The sequence below is a fragment of the Mesoplodon densirostris genome, chromosome 4 (genome assembly GCF_025265405.1).
Source record: "Mesoplodon densirostris isolate mMesDen1 chromosome 4, mMesDen1 primary haplotype, whole genome shotgun sequence".
Lineage (NCBI taxonomy): Eukaryota > Metazoa > Chordata > Mammalia > Artiodactyla > Ziphiidae > Mesoplodon > Mesoplodon densirostris.
In genome coordinates, this window is record NC_082664.1 from 149,525,093 (window position 1) to 149,547,327 (window position 22,235).

Genomic DNA, 22,235 nt, shown 5'->3' on the forward strand with positions numbered 1-22,235 from the left:
GGAAAGAATTACAATCAGAATCTTTTCATTTTAACATTAAAAAGTAGGACATAATCTTAGATTGAAAGACCTGCCTTTAAATTGAATTCATGTAGCTTTATAGAAATTTACTTTTTTGCCCTTATTTGTCTCACTTCACTTTGGACCATACTTTGGATGTAATAAAAACTCTTACAGATATTAGCAATCTAATGATGGGTAATTGGGAACCAGAAATTGAGGAGTAAAACATAATCATGGACTTAGAACTTGAGACTGCAAGATCCCTGCAAGTAAGCGATATGCAGAAAAATGACTTTATCTGAGCCACATTTTTCATCCTAGTATTCACCAATTTTTAAGCAGTAAAAGGCAGAAAAGCCAAGCAGAAAGCGGCTGCTAAGAGGCTGAGAAATTAAGCAGATTTATTGGCAGTTTCATAGTCCTGGGACATACAAATTTGAGTTCAAAGCCCTGGTAAACATCTCAGGTGATCAGTTTGTATCCATGAAGGACTATACCCTAGGAGAAAGGGAAAACCAATCCTAAATAGACTAGATATTAGAAAGACTGAAACCTAGTCTTGAATTAGCTCAACCCTAATTTGACTAATAAAATTTGTTGTTATTCCAACTGCCTCCAAGAAACTTTAAAAAAGACACCCTGGAGGAAGATGACACCAACCAGAGATTATACAAGTTTTTATAGATCATGCCAATGATTCAATAAAACATTGCCAATCTTACCATGATACAAGAGCAAGAGGAAAAACAGATGATAGAAACAGGTGCTAGAGTTATTGGACCTGTGTGTTAACAAAACAAAAACCCTGTAATAAATATTTATGAGAATAGATAACAGAATACAGGATTTCATCAGAGAACTGGAATCCATAAAATTGAATCATATGGGAATTTGAGAATAGAAGCAAGTGATAACTAAAATTATGTACTAAATAGATGGCCATAATAGCAGATTAGAAACAGTAGAAGAGAGTATAGTTTTGTAGAAATATCCAGGCTAAATTATAGGGTTGGGGGAAAACACAGAACATAGAATAAGGGATGTATGGAACAAGATGAAAAGGTCTAAACCATGTATAATTGGAGTCCTAAAAGGAAAAGAGAGATAGAGAATAGGGTAGAAGTACTATTTGAAGTGATAGTAACCAAGAATTTCCCCAAATTTCCAAAAGTTATTGCTATAAAGATATCAAGCCACAAATTCAAGAAACTCTGCACACCCTAAAGAGAATAAATATGCATAAACACATTATGGTAAAATCTTAAAAGAAGCCAGAGAAAAAAGACACATTACCATCAAAGGAGAAAAGATAATGTTGACTGCTAACTTCACATTAGAATATAATGAAATTACCTAACATCTTGAAAGAAAATAACTATTACAATGGAATCCTCTATCTAACAAAAATATCCTTTGAGTGTGAAGGTGAAATAAAGATGTTTTGAGACAAACAAAAACTGAGATAATTCTTTACTATCTGGCTTGTGCTAAAAGAATTGCTAAAGGGAGTTATCCAGGTAGAGGGAAAATGATCCTATAGGATCATTATTAAAGAAATAATAGCAATTTTAAAAAAATCTACTAATATGTGTATATGTATACTTACGTGTATGTATGTGTATATGTGTGTGTGTGTGTGTGTGTGTGTGTTTATCTCCAAATATCAGGGATCTAGATTAGAATTAGGGTTTAATCAAGTCCTTTGTTAATTCAGTTCTCACTCTCCATGGGAAAAATGCCTTTCTTCTGTTTGGGTAAGAATCATTGCTTTAAATCTATTGCAGCTTTGTATCAATATGGAGAATGAATAGAAGCTGCAGTGGAAGGCATTTGTGGGAAGGAACATTGCCTTTCTGCTAATGAATTTTTGTGGCTTTCCTTTATTTGGAGATAGTCTCTGCAGTACCTACATTTCCCTTAACCCTTCCAGAGTACCCCAGCCCATACAGGCACTGAGTGTTTCACAGGGCCCCCTATCCAGTTGGCTCTTACATGCATCTACATTTTTGTCTTATACTAGCCACTCCCATGGCATTGATTGCCAGGAGTTCTGGCTACATCATCTGTCAATTTGATTTAGTGAGTATTGGTGGGTTCTCCTGTGTATCTGTTCCACTTACTTCAAAGGCAGCCTTCTCTTTTGTGTATAGTGAATAGTATATTTGTATACCATCCTTTAATTTAGTCTTGTTCACATGCATGTTGAAGTTTCTGGCTTGTGTATAGCCTGTATGAATTTCTAGCTATGATGGAGAGTTGTTGACCTATTAATATACTTTGTTGGTCATTTCACTAGGCATTTATAAGGGGGAAAGAGTTCAATATATGTGCTTGGCTTACCATCACTATTTAAAATCTTTCATTCTCTCTTTTCTTTTATGCTTTTTTTTTGCTGAAATTTTACCTCTGGTAATTTGGAAATATATATATATATATATATATATATGTGTGTGTGTGTGTGTACATATGCATATGTGTACATATATATATATATCCTGTTTTTATATTACTGATGATTAAATTTAAGATGTTTGAAAGCCATACTTTAATAATTGCTTTATAACTGTCAATGCCAATAATAAAATGCTAGTTTCTTTTGATTTCTATTTGTAAGCTGATGCATATTTTATGCTTTTCTTCTTCATTCCTACTCTTTGGGGCTTTGTTATTATAATCTGGGATCTTATACTCAGTTTCTTGGCACCATTTATTCCCTTTATATCTTTTCTTTCATAATCATATTCCAAACTATCGTTGAAACTTAATTGTGTTTGTGTGCATACATTATTTCAGTGTTCATTGTCAGTATTTTCAGTTCTAAATTCCGAATCATCACTTTGTTTGCAGGGATATGTTTTGAGCTGTGCTTCTGGAATTTTAATGCACATATGAATCACCTAGGGATCTTGTTGAAATATAAACTTTGATTCAGTAGGTCTGGAGTGGGATCCAAGATCTTTCATTTCTAACGAATCCCCAGGTAATGTCAATGCAGCTTGTCCATGGACCACACTTCAAGCAGCAAGACTTTATAGCCTTCTTAATTTCAGGAAAAAGTTGTGGGTCTTATACTTTATGAGTCCTTATATAATATATCTGAAAATGTCTTTCACTTGACTTCACACATAAGCAGTGAATGGCTTATTTCGGTATAAAATTCCCGAGACACAAATTTTCCCTCTCAAGATTCAGAAGTTCTTTTTTCATAAAATTTGATATACAGTGTTGCTCACAGACCTCTCAAGCTGGCTTAATTTTTTTGTCTTCTTTGGTAGATAACCTATTTGTTCTGCCTGGCTGCCTATAGAAGGCTGTATTTTTCCCTTAGGAGTTTGACAGTGTTTCATCTAGCTATCAGTCTCTTTTCATTTATTTTTCCTTGGCACATGGTGGCCACTTTTGTTGTACAGATTTAGATCTTTCTTTATTGTAGGAAAAATTTTCTTCTCTTGTATCATTTACTGTTGGTTCTTGCCTCTTTATTCTGTCCTTTTCTCCATGAACACTTGTTATTTCTGTTTGTCTTCTACTTTTACTCTAGTCACTTTCATCTGTTGTTTATTTTCCTGTGTGTTTAAGAGTGCTTTTCAAGATCCTTGCCCCTTGAATTTTTCTCTGATTTATTTTCTAATGATGTTTCAAAATGCTCCTATGGTGTATTTGTTACCTTACCTTCTTTCCTTCATTTTAAACCTGGCCCTTCTTTGTGCACCTATTGTCTTAATCATCTGCATCTTATCACGTATACTTTTGTGTCTTTTTTTAGTGTGGTATCTGGTTAATTCTTACTTATTCTTCAAGGTCATCCTCATTTAGGAAACCTATCTTGACATCTTGGTCTAAATTTGATGTTCCTCTTTTGTGCTTCTTATTATTATACTCCTTTTAGGGAAAGGACATTTACTTCACCACCCTAAGGTCTAACATCTAACATATGATTAGGACCCACACAGTGTTAATTGAATGAGTAAATAAGTGAATGTGTGCTCACCTATCACTTCACATCTTTTGTCAATGCTCTTATTTCTGTCTAAAGCATCCTTTTTCTCCTTTTGGTTGTTAACAACACATAGTTGACCTTGGAAAGTCCTTTGAGTCTCCATTTCTTCCTTAAAGCATTTGTTGGCAGTTTCTACCATTTACTAGGTTAGGTGCAGTTCTTCTGTATTTCTATAGGATCTTGTGAACATACTTTTATCAGAGTGTTTATTTCATTGTGTTGTTTTGTTATTTTTCTATTTCCACAATCGAAAAAACATTTTAGGTGGCATACATGGTGTCTTTCTTCTCTTTATTCTGTGTCCAACATTACTACTGATGTGTAGAGGAAATTTAGTATATTTTATTCCATAAATAAATAGATGAATGAATTAATAAATCCCAAGACTGATAAAAAAGCCTGCTTGACTACAGTATGGGTCTGTGGGATAGGTAAGGATGCGTAATTTTGTGAAGAATATTGAAAACTATGTTGGAGAATATAGACTTTTGATGAAGATATATTTTTTTAATTTTAATTTTTGTTGATTATTCTTTTAAAGATGTTTATGTATATATTATTCAGATATTAGACTTACTGTTTTCCTCTCTTTGCCCATTTGCTCTACTTTCTGGGAGATTTGCCTAAACTTATTTTCCAATTCTGTAAGTATTTTCTCTCTCTCTTTTTTCCTCTTTCTCTATTTTCTTCTTAAATATTTTGAATTATATCCTTGAATTTTTTTTTTTTTTTTTTGCAGTACGCGGGCCTCTCACTGTTGTGGCCTCTCCCGTTGCGGAGCACAGGCTCCGGATGCGCAGGCCCAGCGGCCATGGCTCACGGGCCCAGCCGCTCCGCGGCATATGGGATCCTCCCAGACCGGGGCACGAACCCGTATCCCCTGCATCGGCAGGCGGACTCTTAACCACTGCGCCACCAGGGAGGCCCCTTGAATTATTTTTTTTAACAAAAGCAGTCTGTCCCTGATTCTCAGATGCAGTATCTTCTCTTTTATCTCTGAGCATACAAAAAGACTTTTGTGGGGCAGGGTTGGGGGGAGTTTTCTTCTCCCTGCATAGTCTCAATTCTTTCCAAATTACTGTTTTCTGTGTTGTTTTTGTCACTGTATTTCATGTTAGAGACCTTTCTGAGATTTCTGGTGATCCTTATTTTGTTTTGTTTTGTTTTGTTTTGTTGTTGTTGATGTTTAAGGAAAAGAGTTGCCAGCTTAATTTTAAGGAGATGTGGCTGGTCTATCTCATTGCCTGATGATGTTTTTAGGTATTTTATTTTGGGCTGCTCTGATTTCTCAGACAAAGATCCTCTGATTCCAATATTCTAGGAACCAAGTGGGGAATAAAGCTGGGCTCAAATTGATTTATAGGTTTATTTCACTCAAAATTCTAGCATGGTTTTTTTATGTAGATTAAACAAGATTATTCTAAAATTTATACGGAAAGGCAAAGCCACAGAATACCTAAAACAATTCTGAAAAAAAAATAGAGTAGAAGGAATCAGTCTACCTGTTATCAAGACTTATACAGCTACAGTAATCACAACTGTGGTATTGGTGGTAATGGCACCTAGATCAGTGGGAGAAAATATTTGCAAATCACATATCTGATAAAGGACTAGGATCTACATTAAGGACTTTAAAAAATTAACAATTAAAAAAAAACAATCCAATTAGAAAATGAATAAAAGACCTGAACAGATATTTCACCAAAGAGGATACACAAATGTCAAATAAGTACATGAAAATGTGCTTATTATCTCTAGCTGTTAGGGAAATGCAAATTAAAGCCACAATCAGACATTATTTATTACATACCTATCAGAATACTTTTTTTTATTTTAAGTGACAACATGAAATGCTGGCAAGAATGCAGATAAACTGGATCACTCATACACTGGTGGTGAGAATGTAAAATAGTACAGCCACAGGCAGTTTCTTAATAAAATAAACATGCAACTACCATACAACCCAGCAGTTGTACTCCTGGGCATTTATCCCAGAGAAATGAAGACTTGTTTTCCCATGAAAACCTGAATGTTTTTAGCAGCTTTACTCATAATATCCCAAAAATGGAAACAACCCAGATGCCCTTTAGTGGGTGACTAGTTAAACAAACTATAGTATATCCATATCATGGACTACTACACAGCAGTAAAAAGAAATGAACCACTGATACAGGTGATGACCTGGATGAATCTCCGAGAATTATGCTGAGGTACAAAAAGCCATTCCCCAAAGGTTACATACCATATGATCCCATTTATATAATATTATTAAAATGGCAAAAATTATAGAAATGGAGAACAGATCAGTAATTGCCTGGTATTAAAGAAGAGTTGGGGGTAGTTAGAAAGAAAGTATGACTATAAGAGGCAACTTGAGGGATCTTTGGGGTAATAGAAGTGTTCTGTATTCTGACTGTATTAATGTAAATATCCCAGTTGAGTTATTGTAACACGGTTTTACAAGATGTTATCATTTGGGGAAACAGGGTCATAGGATTTCTTTTCATTATCTTACAGATCAATGTGATTTACAATTATTTTAAGATAAAGTATTTAATTTATTTTAAAAAACACCTAGAAAGGCCAGGTAAAATAGGACATAAATCTTTTTTAGGTAAAGTTGAATGGAGCGATATTCCATTTTCATGGATAGGAAAGCTAAATATGGTCAAGATGTCAGTTTCTCCCAACTTGATCTTTAGATCCAATGCAATCTTGGTCAAAATCCCAGCATAATATTTTGTGGATAACAGCAAACTGATTCTAAAGTTTATGTGGAGAGGCAAAAGACCCAGCATAGTCCACGCAATATTGAAGGAGAATAGTCAGAGGACTAAAACTACTCGACTTCAAGACTTACTATAAAGGTACAGAAATCAAGACAGTGTATTATTCTTGAAGGGACAGACAAATGGATCAATGAAACAGAATAGACAGCCCAGAAATAGACCTCCATAAATATAGTCAACTGATCCTTGACAAAGGAGCAAAGGCAATACAATGGAGCAAAGATAGTCTCTTCAACAAATGGTGCTAAAACTACTGGACATCCACATGCAAAAAACTGAATGTGGACACAAACCTTACAGTAACTCAAAATATATAAAAGAACTAAATGCAAAACACAAAACTATAAAACTCCTAGAAAATAACCTAGGAGAAAACCTTAGATGACCTTAGGTATGGCAGTGACATTTTAGATGCAACACCAAAGGCATGATCCATGAATAAAATAATTGATAAGCCAACTTCATTAAAATTAAAAACTTCTATTCTGCAAAAGATAATGTCAAGAGAATGAGAAGACAGGCCATAGACTTGGGGAAAATATTTGCAAAAGACATATTTGATAAAGGACTGTTATCCAAAATATACAAAGAACTTGTAAAACTGAACAATATGAAAACAAACAACCCAATTAAAAAATTGGGCAGGGCTTCCCTGGTGGTTCAGTGTTTGAGAGTCCGCCTGCAGATGTAGGGGACACGGGTTTGTGCCCCGGTCCGGGAGGATCCCACATGCCACGGAGCGGCTAGGCCCGTGAGCCATGGCCACTGAGCCTGTGCATCTGGAGCCTGTGCTCTGCAACGGGAGAGGCCACAGCAGTGAGAGGCCCGCAAAAAAAAAAAAAAAAAAAAAAAAATGGGCAAAGACCTTAACAGACACCTCACCAAAGAAGATATGTAGATGGCATATAAGCACATGAAAAGATGCTCCACATCATCTGTCATCAGGTAACTGCAAATTAAAATAACGAGAGACCACTATACACCTATTGGAATGGTCAAAATCTGGAACACTGACCACAGCAAATGCTGGTGAGGGTGTGGAATAACAGGAACTCTCATTCATTGCTAGTGGGAATGCAAAATGGTACAGCTACTTTGGAAAACAGTAAGATGGTTTCTTACAAAACTAAACATACTCTTACAATATGAGTGAGTGTTCATGCTCCTTGGTGTTTGCCCAAGGTAGTTAAAAACTTATGTCCACACAAAGACCTGCACACAGATGTTTATAGCAACTTTATTCATAATTGCCAAACTTGTAAGCAACCAAGATGTCCTTCGGTAAGGTGAATAGATAAATAAAATGTACATCCAGACAATGGAATGTTATTCAACACTAAAAAGACATGGTCTATCAAGACATAGAAAGACATGGAGAAAATTTAAATGCATATTACTAAGTGAAAGAAGCCAATCTGAAAAGGCTGCATACTATATGATTCCAACTATATGACATTCTTGAAAAGGCAAAACTATGAAGACAGTAAAAAGATCAGTGGTTGCCAGGGGTTAAGGGTCGGGGGTGGGGGTGATGAGTAGATGGAATACAGAGGATATTTAGGGCGGTGAAAATACTCTGTATGATACCATAATGATGGACACGTGTCATACATTTTTTCAAACCCATGGAATATCCAACTCCAAGCATGGACCCTAATGTAAACTATGAACTTGGGGTGATTAGGATGCGTCAATGTAGGTTCATCAATTGTAGCAAAGGCACCACTCTGGTGGGGAATGTTGATAATGGGGGAAGCTATGCATGTGTAAGGGCAGGTGATATATGGGAAATATCGGTGCTTTCCCCTCAATTTTGCTGTGAACTTAAAACTGTTCTAAAAAAATTGTCTTAATAAAAAAACAGTAAAGTTGAACATACAAGAAATTAAATGAAATCTACAGAGCCAAAAAACAAAGAGGAAACTGAGGGCCAGACCAGTAAGTGCATAACTGATTTTGTGCCTACCCTGGGGATGGAGATGGGATTTACTGGTCTCTAGAACTCAGGCTTTTGAGTTTTAATCCCTTCACAGTCACAGGAGATCAAGTCTTGTGTGTATATGAGGCACAGTATAGGAACTCCAGCCCTAATTTAAAGACAGGACTGTTGAGGTCTATATACTTACTAAACAGATGGACTGGAAAAAAATAAAAGCCATACACCAACATAGGGAATTTAAAGATATTGGTCTCAACATTAAATGAAAAAAATTTTCCACTTCGAAACAATGGACCTACTCTCCCAAGAATTTGAAGTGCATGCATATTGATCTACATATGTTGTATATATTGAGTTGGATGTTTATATCCCATTTGATTGTGGAAGCCTTGAGGTGAGAAATTAATACGAAAAGTAGTCTTGACAGCCCTGAGGTTACTGCAGTAGTAAAAGATATAGAGAGACAGGTCACCAAGCCAGGCTGTATAGGATTCCTATCCCTATCAATAGAGCCCTGCTTATGATAAGCTTGCAATCTAAAATAGATAATACACATGGAAATATTTGCAATGAATAAGCACCAGCAGGCACAGCATGGAATATTTAAGAGAGAAAAGTCATACAGTTATCTAAATCGATGCAAAAGTGGTATTTGATATAATGAACACATTCATAATTGAAATGAAAAATCTTCTCACACTAGGAATAGAGATGTACTCTCTTAGTCTATAGAATGTTACTGCATTTTCTTTAATATTAGATATGAGATAAGAATGGCTACTGTCATTGTTTATATTCATTATTGTACATGAGGTCCTAGTCAGTATAATAAGGCAAGAAAAAGAGATACAAAGTATAACAATTAGGAAGAAGCAAAACTCTCATTATTCATAGACTACCTGATTGTCTAGACAGAATATCCAAGAGTATCTACACATAAAATAATAGGACTAATGAAAGAATTCATTAAGATTATTGGAAACAAAGTTAGTGCACAAATAACAACTATATTCTTACACAGTAGGAAAAACTAATAAGAAAGCAAATTTCAAAAGGACACTGCTTTTGCTACTTAAAAAATATAAGATACCTTGTAATAAATTCAATAAAAGACATACAAGGCCTTTATGAAATATTTAAAAGCTCACCTAAATAAATGGAGATAGGGCCTCCCTGGTGGCGCAAGTGGTTGAGAGTCCGCCTGCCGATGCAGGGGATACGGGTTCGTGCCCCGGTCTGGGAGGATCCCATATGCCGCGGAGTGGCTGGGCCCGTGAGCCATGGCCGCTGAGCCTGCGCGTCCGGAGCCTGCGCGTCCGGAGCCTGTGCTCCGCAACGGGGGAGGCCACAACAGTGAGAGGCCCGCATACCGCAAAAAAAAAAATAAAATAAAATAAATAAATGGAGATATATAATATGTTCATATTAGGAAGCCTCAATATCATAAAAATGCCAGTTTCTCCTAAATTATATTTATATTAAATGTAATTTCAGGAGTCATGGAAGTGCAAAAATAATAAAAACAATTTTGAAGGAGAACAAAAGATTTGCCCAAACACTAACATTAAAAAAAAATTTAACTATAGTAGTAGGACGGGCACAAATAGGCCAATGTAGCAAAATCAAGAGCCCAGAAACAGAAACATGCATATGTAGGATTTCAAGATGTCATGAAAAATTTGTGTAATTACACCTTAAACTAATCTAATGTTATATGCCAATTATACCACAATTTAAAAAATGGTGGAGAAAAGATGAATATTCAATACATGAGGTTCAAATATGATTATTAATATCCAAAGGAAAATATTAGAAAATGTCAATCTATTAAAGAATAAATTCCAGGTGGATTAAAATCTACTTATGAAAAGCAAATCTTGAAAACATTTAGAAGAAGAATATATAGGAGAATATCTGTATGATCTCTGGGTAGTGAATTATTCCTTAACTAAGACAAAAAGAGCATAAGTTGGGAAGGAAAATATTTATAAGTTTAAGCAGGCTTTGTATTGTAAAAATATATACTATAAACCAAAAGAAGAGCATAGAATGGGATAAAATCTTGATAATGAATATAACCAATAAGGGATTAGTGCCTGAGATATTTAAATACAATAAAACAAAAGCAAAGCAAACTAGTAGAAGAATGGGGAAAGGATATGAACAGGAAGTTCACAGAAGGGGAACCTGCATAGTCAAAAACAAATGAAAATATTAACCTCATTAACAAAAAAATGCAAAAAATACAAAGTGAGATATTTCATATTCTTCAGACTGGGAAACTTTTTAAAGTTTAAAAATGCCAAATATTGCCCTAGATGTGTAAAAACAAGAACTTTTCTGCACTACTAGTGGGGGTGAAAATTGGTATTCCCACTTTAAAGGGCAGTTTGTCATTATCTGGTACTAGTGAAGCTGTAAATGCCCACAACAGAACAGTCCCACTAGGGTATATATCCCAGAGAAACGTGTGCAGATGTACCCTAGGTGATTGTATAACATTGCTCATTGCAGAACCAACCTAAATCTTCATAGACTTTTAGGAAAATTGATCAATAAAAAATAGAAAGAATTGATAAATTGAGCTATATTTATAAATTGGATTACTCTAGAGCCATAAAAGTGAATGAATTAGAGATGCGTCTATCAACATGGATATTTTAAAAAACATAGTGTTGGGACAAAAAAAATCAAGCTGTGAAAGGTTATGTAAATTATGATACCATTTACTTAGTTACCTCTAACCAAAGGGAGGGAGGCAGGGGGATAAGACTGAGGAGGTTTGGCAGGGGGTTTCCACCATATTTATAATGACACATGTCTTAAAAATAAATCTGAAGAAAACTTTCAAGAAATGATGATGCTTACTGGTGTGTACATGAGTTTGCATCATTCTCCCGACCTTTTTTTGGACTTAAAACATTTCATAATAAAATAATTGTAGGAACCCCAAAACAGCTCTATCCTAAATATTGCTACTGTGTTTCGAGTCACCATTCCTGAAGTAGTACTTGCTTGACTTTTTCATTTTTTAGGACTTACGCAGTATTCTTTAGTCTATTTATGTACACATCTTAACCTATATTTTAAAATTTACCTTTAGGCCTGGGAATCTCCAAATTTTTGCTTGCTCCCTGAGCTCATCTAGTTTGAATACATATCTGAAGCTAGGGAAGATCTTAAACCAAATATAAGAAAAAAATTAAATAAGAGAATAGTGTGTTCTGAGGTATGTTCATTAAGAAAAGTGTATGGTGAGGCAATATTTGTTCAACAGCTTGGTTCCTGGCATAAGGCCAGGCCTGCGGTGCACCCACTCTTTCCATGATTCTGATAAGAAACAGGGACAGTAACGTTATTTCTCTGCATAAAAATTAAATTAGATTACTTCAAAGGAAAGGCTGTAGGGTTGTTAATAATTCTGTCTTTCCTGCTCCCCACCTTTTAGGCAGCCCCAAACCTTACATACCTACTCCCATATTGAGATGATTCACTGTAATTTTGGAAGTGCTCTATGATTGTTAAGAAGGAAACCTACTTCCCTTGGAAAGCTTATCAGGTCTCCTTATCCTGGAACAGCTTTAGAGACTCATTAAATTCTTCATAAATATTGAGCTTTTGTGGTCGATTTTTCTTGGAAGAGGTATGTGGAGGTGGTTACATAAAAACCAGACAAAAAGCTCTCCCAAAGCTTTAGAAGGCCTTTCAATGCCTTCTCTTTTTATCAGTGTGCCCCTTTAAATTTATGATTTAGGAAAGGGAGTGAGTGTGGCTATTTTGCTCATTTATTTCTTTGTGGATAAAGTTATTTCAGAATTTGATTACATTTAAATACACACTCAGTTCTTTTGCATTGTAAACCATACGCCAGCCAGAATGTCTCTTTCTCTCGCAGAAATTTGCAATTTGATATTCTAGTCAAGTGCCAACCATGGGAAAGACAGGTTTAAGTTAACTGCTATTTTAAAAAATTAATATATTTCTATTCTTCAAACCACATGCTTCTTAGTTTTTAAGACACTAGTATTTGAGTCAGTACATCAGCAAATGAATGCAATAAATTATACTGCTATAAACTCCAGGGAAATTTTATTAATGTTTTTAATGTATCCTCATGTGGAATCAACATATGTTTTTTATATATTCATAAATTTATGGCTTCAAAAATCTTCAATTTCAGGGTGTTATGAATGTTGTAGTGGATAGAAAATACATAATTGTGAAATGATGTTCTTGAGTTTTCATATACTTCTGATAACCATTAGCTCTTGCAAATAATAATTAGAATGGAATTAAAAACTTGGAAGTAATATTTCTGCAGCTCAGTTGCTTTGAGCCAAAGGAATTATTTCCAGAATAAGCTGGCAGGTTCCTGCTTGGGGAATTAGGACTCCAGTGTCCTTAACTTTAAAATAACTTGCATTTCATTTTATGCCTGTTTCATAAAGTGGCCATTCATTTTCACACTAAATTGTAACCAAAGCATTCCACATCAATAGAGGCCAATCAGTGGGTTCAGTGTGTGTTAGGTTGGACAAAATGAAGTAGAACATGAAAAATGTCCACCAGACGGTTGGGTTAAAAAAAAAACCTTACTGTTGACTTATTAAAGGAATTGAGAGGTAATCCTACTGCATCTTTATGTCCACATCCTAGTACATAGTAGGTTCACCATAAGAAGTCATTGGAGAAGGAATGAGTCCAAAATGGTACTTTATATTTTGAGAATTCATGAAATGAAATGCTCCTTTTTTTCATATCACTTTGCTGCAGTTGTAGTAGCATTTTTAGTAGAGATATACTTACATTTTAGGTTTAGATTTTCAGGCCCAACACTCAAGATGCAAGTTAGTGCCTCACAGTTAGGACATAGCAGATGGCAGTGGGGTGTAGACCACGACCATATGGTCTACACAGCAGGCCTGAGACACAAGCTGCCATCAGCAAATATGTTCTTTTCTCTTAGTGTTAAATTTTTCAAAATTGGTTTTGTTTTTCATTTAAATAACTAAAATTAAACAATTACTAAAAATGCATCTGAAAAATTATTTCTGAAGTTCTAATACACTTTTAAAGAAAATGTCATTCTTTGTAAGTTTCCACAGTTTTTGTATTCCAGTATTTAGATCAATTCAAATACTCTGTTAAGCCATGTTTTTTGTAATTTGCCTGCCCCATTGAAACTGGAATCAAAAGCTTTTTAGGGTTATAAGTCAGCATAATACAAGAAGATTTTGGTTATCACTTCCCTGATCGATTAGCTGCTTTCCTCAATTGGGGCTTTTCCAAAAAAAGCAGAGTACTTCAAATTACCCTTTCACTTTTTCTGTAATTTATTTTCTTCTTTTATCCACACATAATAAGCACAATGAAATAAGTCATGTAAGTAAATGACCTTGTCCACTGGCATAGCTGTTGTTTCCCAGGAGAATGGAGTCATATCCTTTTGACCAAGAGAGAGACTTCTCCACCCTAATAAATTTTTCCTGCCAGACTCCCAGTTTGGTGCTTCTGGAATGTTTAAAATTTAATGTAGCCTGGCTGAGAGTTTAATAAATTTGAAAGTCCTATACCTCTGATGAGTCACAAAGATGGAAATACACAGTGTTAGAAAACACTAAGACTGGGTCAAACTATTGCGATAATCTAGGAAGATGTTCTAAACTACAAGTCAAGAGAACTATATTAAAAAGAGGCAACTAATTGGACACTTTGTCTGTATTCCAGTTCAGAAATTTAAGTATCATTTAGGTAATGCTTTTGGAGGCAGCCGTAGTGCTGTTCTTTTCACTCCAAAATGCCTTTCTCCTGTATACTTTCTAAATCCCATTAGGGACTGCACCTCCCAGAAAACAGATATGGAGAGACTGAGGTACATGATGCAATTGGAGCAGAAAGTAAGGTGAGGATGGTATGAGATGTGGATGGAGAAGGGTGAGTTTAAGAAGGATTGCAAAGAAAGAAAAAGCAGTATCAAAAAGTGTATCAGGGGCTTCCCTGGTGGTGCAGTGGTTGAGAGTCCACCTGCCGATGCAGGGGACACGGGTTCGTGCCCCGGTCCGGGAAGATCCCACATGCCGCGGAGCGGTTGGACCCGTGAGCCATGGCCACTGAGCCTGCGCGTCCAGAGCCTGTGCTGCGCAACGGGAGAGGCCACAAGAGTTAGAGGCCCATGTGCTGCAAAAAAAAAAAAAAAAAAGTTTATCAGTGGAGTTCCTTGGTGGCCTAGTGGTTAGGATTCTGGGCTTTCACTTTCACTGCCATGGCGCAGGTTCCGTCCCTGGTCAGGGAACTGAGATCCTACAAGCTGCGTGGCGTGGCCGAAAAAAAAAAAAAAGCATACCAGACAATAAAATACAAAATAATCACTACAGGAAAAAGAAAATCAGTCATGTGGAAGGATATCTGTAGGAGATTTCTTGGAAGTATAAGAGAAGGTCAAACAAATGAGATATATATTAGAGAAAATCATAGATCAATAAAGAAATAATAGGAGCGGAGAAAGGGAACTCTAACTTAAGAATTACGGATATTCTTGGAACAAGAGCAGTAATCAAAATTATAATCTGAGAATAATATGAGGCACTGCAAGTAAAGACCTTGAGTATTCTAGTCAAAAAGGCCAATGATTTTTAGTCAAAATCAATGAAAATAAACACACAACTAGGTACACCTTGACTCTAATTTTTACTTCAAATAGTAACAAAACAAAACACTATATGCTTCCAGGCAGAAAAATAAAACATATGTACAAAAGAATAAAAATCAGACTTCTCTTCTGTGAGTCTAAATGTCAAAGGTCAATGAAACGTGTCTACAGTTTTGAGGAAAAAGGAACATGAAAAAAGTAATATATCTTGCTGCATTGCCTTTCCTATGTGAAATACAAAGTTTAATAATAATATGGGAGACATTTACCCTTCTTGAAAAAACAACGAATCAAATAATACTTAGCCAACCAAGAGTTAAAAACGCATACATGAAGAAGTCATAAGATAAAAGGAATGGCATTTGTTATCCATTTCTAGATATGTATCCTAAATGTGAACAAAAATGAAAGCATAAAGATGTTTAGCAAAGCATCATTATATAAAATAAGCAGACTCAGCAATCCTGCTTCTTAGTATTTGTCCAAGAGAAATGAAAAGTTATGTTCACACAAAACCTGTATGTGAATGTTTACAACATTCTAGTTCATAATTGCTAAAAGCTGGAAACAACCCATATATCCAGTCGGTGAATGGGTAAATAAACTGTTGTACATACACACAGTGGAATACTATTCAGCAATGAAAAAGGAACAAACTATGGATACACGCAACAACATGGGTGGATTTCTTATGTATTACATTAAGTGAAAGGAGTCAGTCTCAAAAAACTATACACGGTATGATTCCATTTACATGGCATTCTGGAAAAGGCAAAATTAATGGGGCAGAAAACAGATCAGTGGTTGCCAGAGGCTGAGGGTGGAGAGGAGTTGACTACAAGGGAGCAACCTGAGGGCATTTATGGGGTGATGGAGCTGTTCCACACGTTGATAGTGGTAGTGCTTACACAGTATGGGTTTGTGAAAACACGTGAAATTGTGCACCCCCAAAAAGTGAATTTTAATGTATGTAAATTTTAAAAGTAGGGAAAAAGAAGAGGCAGCACAAATACCCACAAAAGGTAATGTCTGTAGAACAATGTGAATATACTTACAATCCTGAAGAGTATACTTAAAAATGGTTAGGATGGTAAATTTTATGTTACGTGTATTTTACCACAATTAAAAAAATTCAAATTCAAAACTACAAAAAAAGTAATGTCTGTATTATGGACTATTATGTAGTCATTAAACAATTTTTTCCAGGGAATTATTAATAAAATGGGAAAAGGCTATAATATTAGATTAAAATGAATATGAAGTTGAATGGGCTGTATGATTTCACAACTGTAAATAAATCAGGGCAGAAACACTGGAAGATGAAATGCCAGATTATTAAGGGTAAGGGTCTTGATGATGGGATTTAAAAAATATTTATTTATTTATTGGCTGCGTCGGGTCTTAGTTGTGGCACAGGGCATCTTTTGTTGTGGCGCATGGGCTCTTTGTTGTGGTGCGCGGCCTTCTCTCTAGTTGTGGCATGCAGGCTCATTAGTTGCCACGGGCGCATGGGCTCCAGAGCGAGCAGGCTCAGTAGTTGTAGCGCTTGGGCTTAGTTGACCAGAGGCATGTGGGATCTCAGGTCCCCGACGAGGGATCAAACTGGTGTCCTTTGCATTGCAAGACGGATTCTTAACCACTGGACCACCAGGGAAGTCCCAATGATGGGATTAATGCTTGGTTTTTCTCCTTTATACTTCTTGGCACATTAGTAGTTTTCACTTACTCTTTTTGTAATTGATAAAAATAGAATCGTCAGAAAGTATGTGCAGTGAGTTATACACTGCTGAAATAGACTTGTTCAGTCATTTCATATAGGCTCATATTTAAATCACACCAGCAAAAAAGGATCTCTTTGGATCCACTTTTTAAAAGTTCTCCTCTTCCAGGGACTTCCCTGGTGGCACAGTGGTTAAGAATCTGCCTGCCGATGCAGGGGACACAGGTTCGAGCCCTGGTCTGGGAAGATCTCACATGCCGCGGAGCAACTAAGCCCGTGCACCACAACTACTGAGCCTGCGCTCTAGAGCCCGCGAGCCACAACTACTGAGCCCGAGCACCACAACTGCTGAAGCCTTCGTGCCTAGAGCCCGTGCTCTGCAACAAGAGAAGCCAATGCAGTGAGAAGCCCGCGCACCTCAACGAAGAGTAGCCCCCGCTCACCGCAACTAGAGAAAGCCCGCACGCAGCAATGAAGACCCAACACAGCCAAAAAAAAAAGTTCTCTTCTTCCAGGACTAACTATTCTAAAACAAATTAATGCTTGACTTTTAATTCAAAATGGCGAGTTAAGCCTGTGTTTAGCTTTTCTTGCTCCAAATTTGCCATTGAATTGGCCAGAGACACATAAAGGGTAAAAACATAACTCCATGGAAAAACTGGGAAAGATCCCATTCACAGATGAATTATCTTTAAGGAGTTAATGTAAAATACAGAGCAGCAAGCACTGCACTGAGGAAAGGACCTGCCAGATGGAATTCCAAACATCCAAAAGGCAAGCTTGCCTGGAAGATGAGTGGCTGGGTCCCAAATCAAGTGGTTGGAGGGAAGGATAGTGTGTCGTCATCCCTGGAGGATTCTGAAGCATATACATACATGCGTATATGACTTCAGATCCTAGAGGATCGGTATCCTAAGAAATCCACCCCAACACTATTTTGTAGCATTTGTTTAATAAGGCTGGTGGCTGAAGTAAAATATAAGCATTGCCTCAGGCAAATTTCTGACAGAGACCATTGTACTGATTAGAGAGGGAGGTTATAGAGGGCCCAGATAACTTGGTGACCTCAGAGAGTAAGGAAGAGAAATTCCCTTACAGGGACATGCTACACAAATACTTCTGCCTGTAGTTTTACCTTCTTTTTCATAGAAAAAGAAAACATCTATGCACACATTACACACACACACAGTATACATTAATTTCAGTGGTTATATAGACCCTGGGGTAAAAACTGTGCTTAAGTCATATTATTACATTAATTCAACTAAAGAATTCACTGTATTTAATGTGACACTTCCATGAGACTTTTTGGCCTCCTGATCCTTTTTTTTTTTTAATTTTATTTATTTATTTATGGCTGTGTTGGGTCTTCGTTTCTGTGCGAGGGCTTTTTCCAGTTGCGGCAAGTGGGGGCCACTCCTCATCGCAGTGCGCGGGCCTCTCACTATCGCGGCCTCTCTTATTGCAGAGCACAGGCTTCAGACGCGCAGGCTCAGTAATTGTGGCTCATGGGGCCAGCTGCTCCATGGCATGTGGGATCCTCCCAGACCAGGGCTCAAACCCATGTGTCCTGCATTGGCAGGCAGACTCTCAACCACTGCGCCATCAGGGAAGCCCCGTCCTCCTGATCCTTGAAAGTTATTTCTTAGAATTTAAACTTTGAATCTTTGAGGTAATGGGCACTAATAAAAGTTTTACGTGTGCCTCGTTTTCACTTGTTTTTTTTTTTCCTGCTTGCAACTTCCATGAAATCCTTATTTTCTTTTTTTTCCTCAGGAATTGTGAAGGGCAGAATATTCGATACAAGACATGCAGCAATCATGTAAGTTCTGTATGTAATAAAAACATATAATCCCATAAAACATGTTCATGTTTGAAGTTATGTACTGTAAAGCTAATGGTCTCTTGGTACTCATTGTGGAAATCTTCAATATTCATTTAACTGACAACAGGTTTTGTATATCTCATACCTGCCACTGATACTACCCTTTTAGGCCACTTCACACGTATGATCTAATTTGGTAAGCATTTAATAATTTCTGAATTCATAGAAACAATACATAATACTTGTAAATGCCTTCAGAGTTCAAAGTGCTCTGTGTGTAGGATTTCACCTGACCCTCACAACTGTCTCCGAGATGTTGGCATATGAGGTGTGGTTATTTCTTTATTTCAAATGAGGGGACTGGGGCCGAGGGAGGTGAAAGTATTTTCCAAAGGCCGCAAAGCAAGCATTGAACTTGAACTTGTCTAGTGCTGTTTCTCCTGCTCCAAAACACCTGTCCCACTCCCTGCAAACTGTGTTGAGGAGTACTGTAGGTGACTCAAGAAAACCACACCTGAGGAAGGGTTTGTAAACCTTGCTCTCATTCTACAGTGGTCAACACAAACAGAAACTAAAATTCAAATATACAAATGTGCAATGCAAAATAAAATGTCAGAAAGCACCAGTCCTATTCTCCACGTACAACATTTCGGGTTTTTGTGATATATACCCGAATCAAAATGACAGGAATTCAAAGGAAATTCTGAAAATCTGAAGATTTAAGTGAGATTTAGGTGTTTTATTAAAAAATCCATTTTTCTCAATTAGCTGTGCCATTTATTTTACATGTTTCACTTCTGGAGGGACTGCCCGTCTCTGTTCCTTCTCTGTCCTGGGCCAGTGTGAGACAGCGGTCCTGGGTAAGCATTTCTGTTCGATGGACCCAAACGTTTCCTCTTTGGACAGCCTCAAGCTCTAGACTTGGGGAGTGGAGGATAGGCAGTGTTAGCAGGACCTTTTGTCTGTGGAGCTCGAGCCACGTTTTCAGTCTGTTTTAATCAGTGGCGAAGCAGAAATGTTTCTCTCTCAAAATTTGGTGGGAAAAATCGTGCTTATTTATAGGGCACTCAAAATCCAATATCACCCAGCCCTGAGGTAGCCAGATTTGTGCCCTCTATGTCCTAGGAGGGATTTTGGGAGACAAAGCAAATAGGTTTCACATGTCCTGTGACAGGATGGACTTGAGGAATCGAGAGATACACATGCGCATGGTTGCACCATTAAATGAGCTGGAATCCAGGTGGGGATGAAGGAGGGAGAGAGGTTGACCGAGCACAGACACAGGCTGGCATTTAGGTACAAGCAGAGTCTAGCATTCGTTCTTTTTTTTTTTTTTTTAATTAAATTAATTAATTTTGTTTATTTATTTTTGGCCTCACTGCACAGCATGTGGGATCTTAGTTCACCGACCAGGAACTGAACCGGTGCCTCCAGCATTGGAAGCGTGGAGTCTTAACCACTGGACCGCCAGGGAAGTCCCCTAGCATTCATTCTTACACCGGCACGTGGATGTATTAGCAGCCTCAGGGTTTTACACACAAGGCATTTCCATCTACTACCTTTTGCCTGGGTACATTTTATTTTTTAATTGCTGCTGCAACACATTACCACAAACTTGGCTTACAGCAATACAAATTTTTTATTATCTTACAGTTTTGGAGGTCAGAATTCTGATATGGGTCTCACTGGGCTAAAATTAAGGTGTTGGCAGGGCTACATTCCTTCTGGAGTCTCAGGGAAGAATCCACTTCTTTGTCTTTTCCAGTTTCTAGAGGCTGCCCACATTCCTTGGCTTGTGGCCCCTTTTTCCAACTTCAAAGCCAGCAACATTGCATCTCTCTTTCCATTTTTATGTAGTCACATCTGCCTGTGATCACAGCTGAGCACCGTTCACCCACCTGGATAATCCAGGATAATCTCCCCCTCTCAGGGTCCTTAACCTTAGTCAAAGGATGCTTTGGGCAAAGCCCCTTTTGCCATGTAAGGTTAGCTATTTGCAGGTCCTAGGGATTAGGTTGTGACCATCTTTGGAGAGGGTGCATTATTCTGATGAACACAATGGGACAGCTCAGCTTCTCAGACAAATTGGTCTGGCAAATTCCTTGCAGTCATTCCAGAATAAATTTCACAACAGTATGCTATCAAGGAATACTCTGTGAAGCTATCTAGGAGAATTCATTTTAAATGTCCAGATCAAGATATTACATTATGAGATTTCATTCTAGGGTTTCTCTCTGTCTCTGTCTCTGTCTCTCTGTGTGTGTGTGTGTGTCTGTGTGTGTGTGTGTGTGTGAGTGAGAGAGACTCTGCTCTAGCTAGTTCCAAAAAGGCAGCTCTTTTCAACACAAGTGTTATAAGAGTCTAGGAGTGTGCCATGAAATGTAGAGATAAGATGTAATCTACTAAAATTGGTGCATATTAGTTGCAATGGTTAGAACTTTGGTGTGCTTGAGTGAAGATCTGATGCCCCTGAGGCTCCGAGGGTCTTGGGAGTACACATGGTCTCTAATTGATGTTCCCTCGGGAGAGTCTGCAGAAACCTTTACAACTTCCAGGCTGGTGAGAAATAGATGCTTAGGAGGTGGGAGCTACTGGGGGAGGACAGCAGTGTAAATTTCACCCTCTTCTACTTCTCAGACTTGGAGTCCTAAGAGAGTCCGTAGAGAGATTTCATAAGAAAATGACATTAATTTCTGTGCTTGCCATTGCAAGTGCAGAGTTTCCAACAAAATTCCTTACAGGGAAATAAGGGAGCCCTGTGGCAGGTCTTTCACATCTGTAGTGTGCAAGACACCCCTCCATCTCCATGTGCCAAGTGTCTGCAGCCGTGATACTCAAGCCCTACTGTAGACCAGATGTGGATAAAGGCAGTCCCAGCTGCAGTGTCCATGATCTGTAAGAAGTCTGTTCCTTTACAGGAGTGATTATATGGGTATATTCCATGGAATATAACATAGAAACGTTTCAAGGGCGTCAAGTGCCGTTAAGTGGATGTAACCACAGTGAACTCGGTGTATGAATATGGTCACATCTTGTTTTTTCTTTTTTTACATATAATTACTGGAGAAGCTTCCTGCTTTATTAGTTAGGGATTTAGAATAACCCTCTTGAAATCTTCATCTCTCTTATCACCCCAAGGAGTCCAGAGAGCAGGAGTGGGAACTACTCTGTAGTCTATCTCAAGTGGAGAGAGAACTGAGTTGTGAGCCCTGCTGTTGCTTCTCCCTGCCTTCCAATGGCCTCACTGAAGATGGGCCATGCTCGTTCACTAGTCAGTGGCTCCCCTTTCCCTGGGGATGGGGCTCATCAC

General features: G+C 37.5%; 1 protein-coding gene across 1 annotated transcript in view; it reads left to right on the plus strand.

The window, feature by feature from the left end:
- Positions 1-22,235, plus strand: part of ADAMTSL3 (ADAMTS like 3) — a 377,697-nt gene that overhangs the window by 126,495 nt on the left and 228,967 nt on the right. Inside the window, 1 exon segment of the mRNA XM_060097479.1 lies at positions 18,877-18,922. Coding sequence (XP_059953462.1) covers positions 18,877-18,922 — 46 coding nt within the window.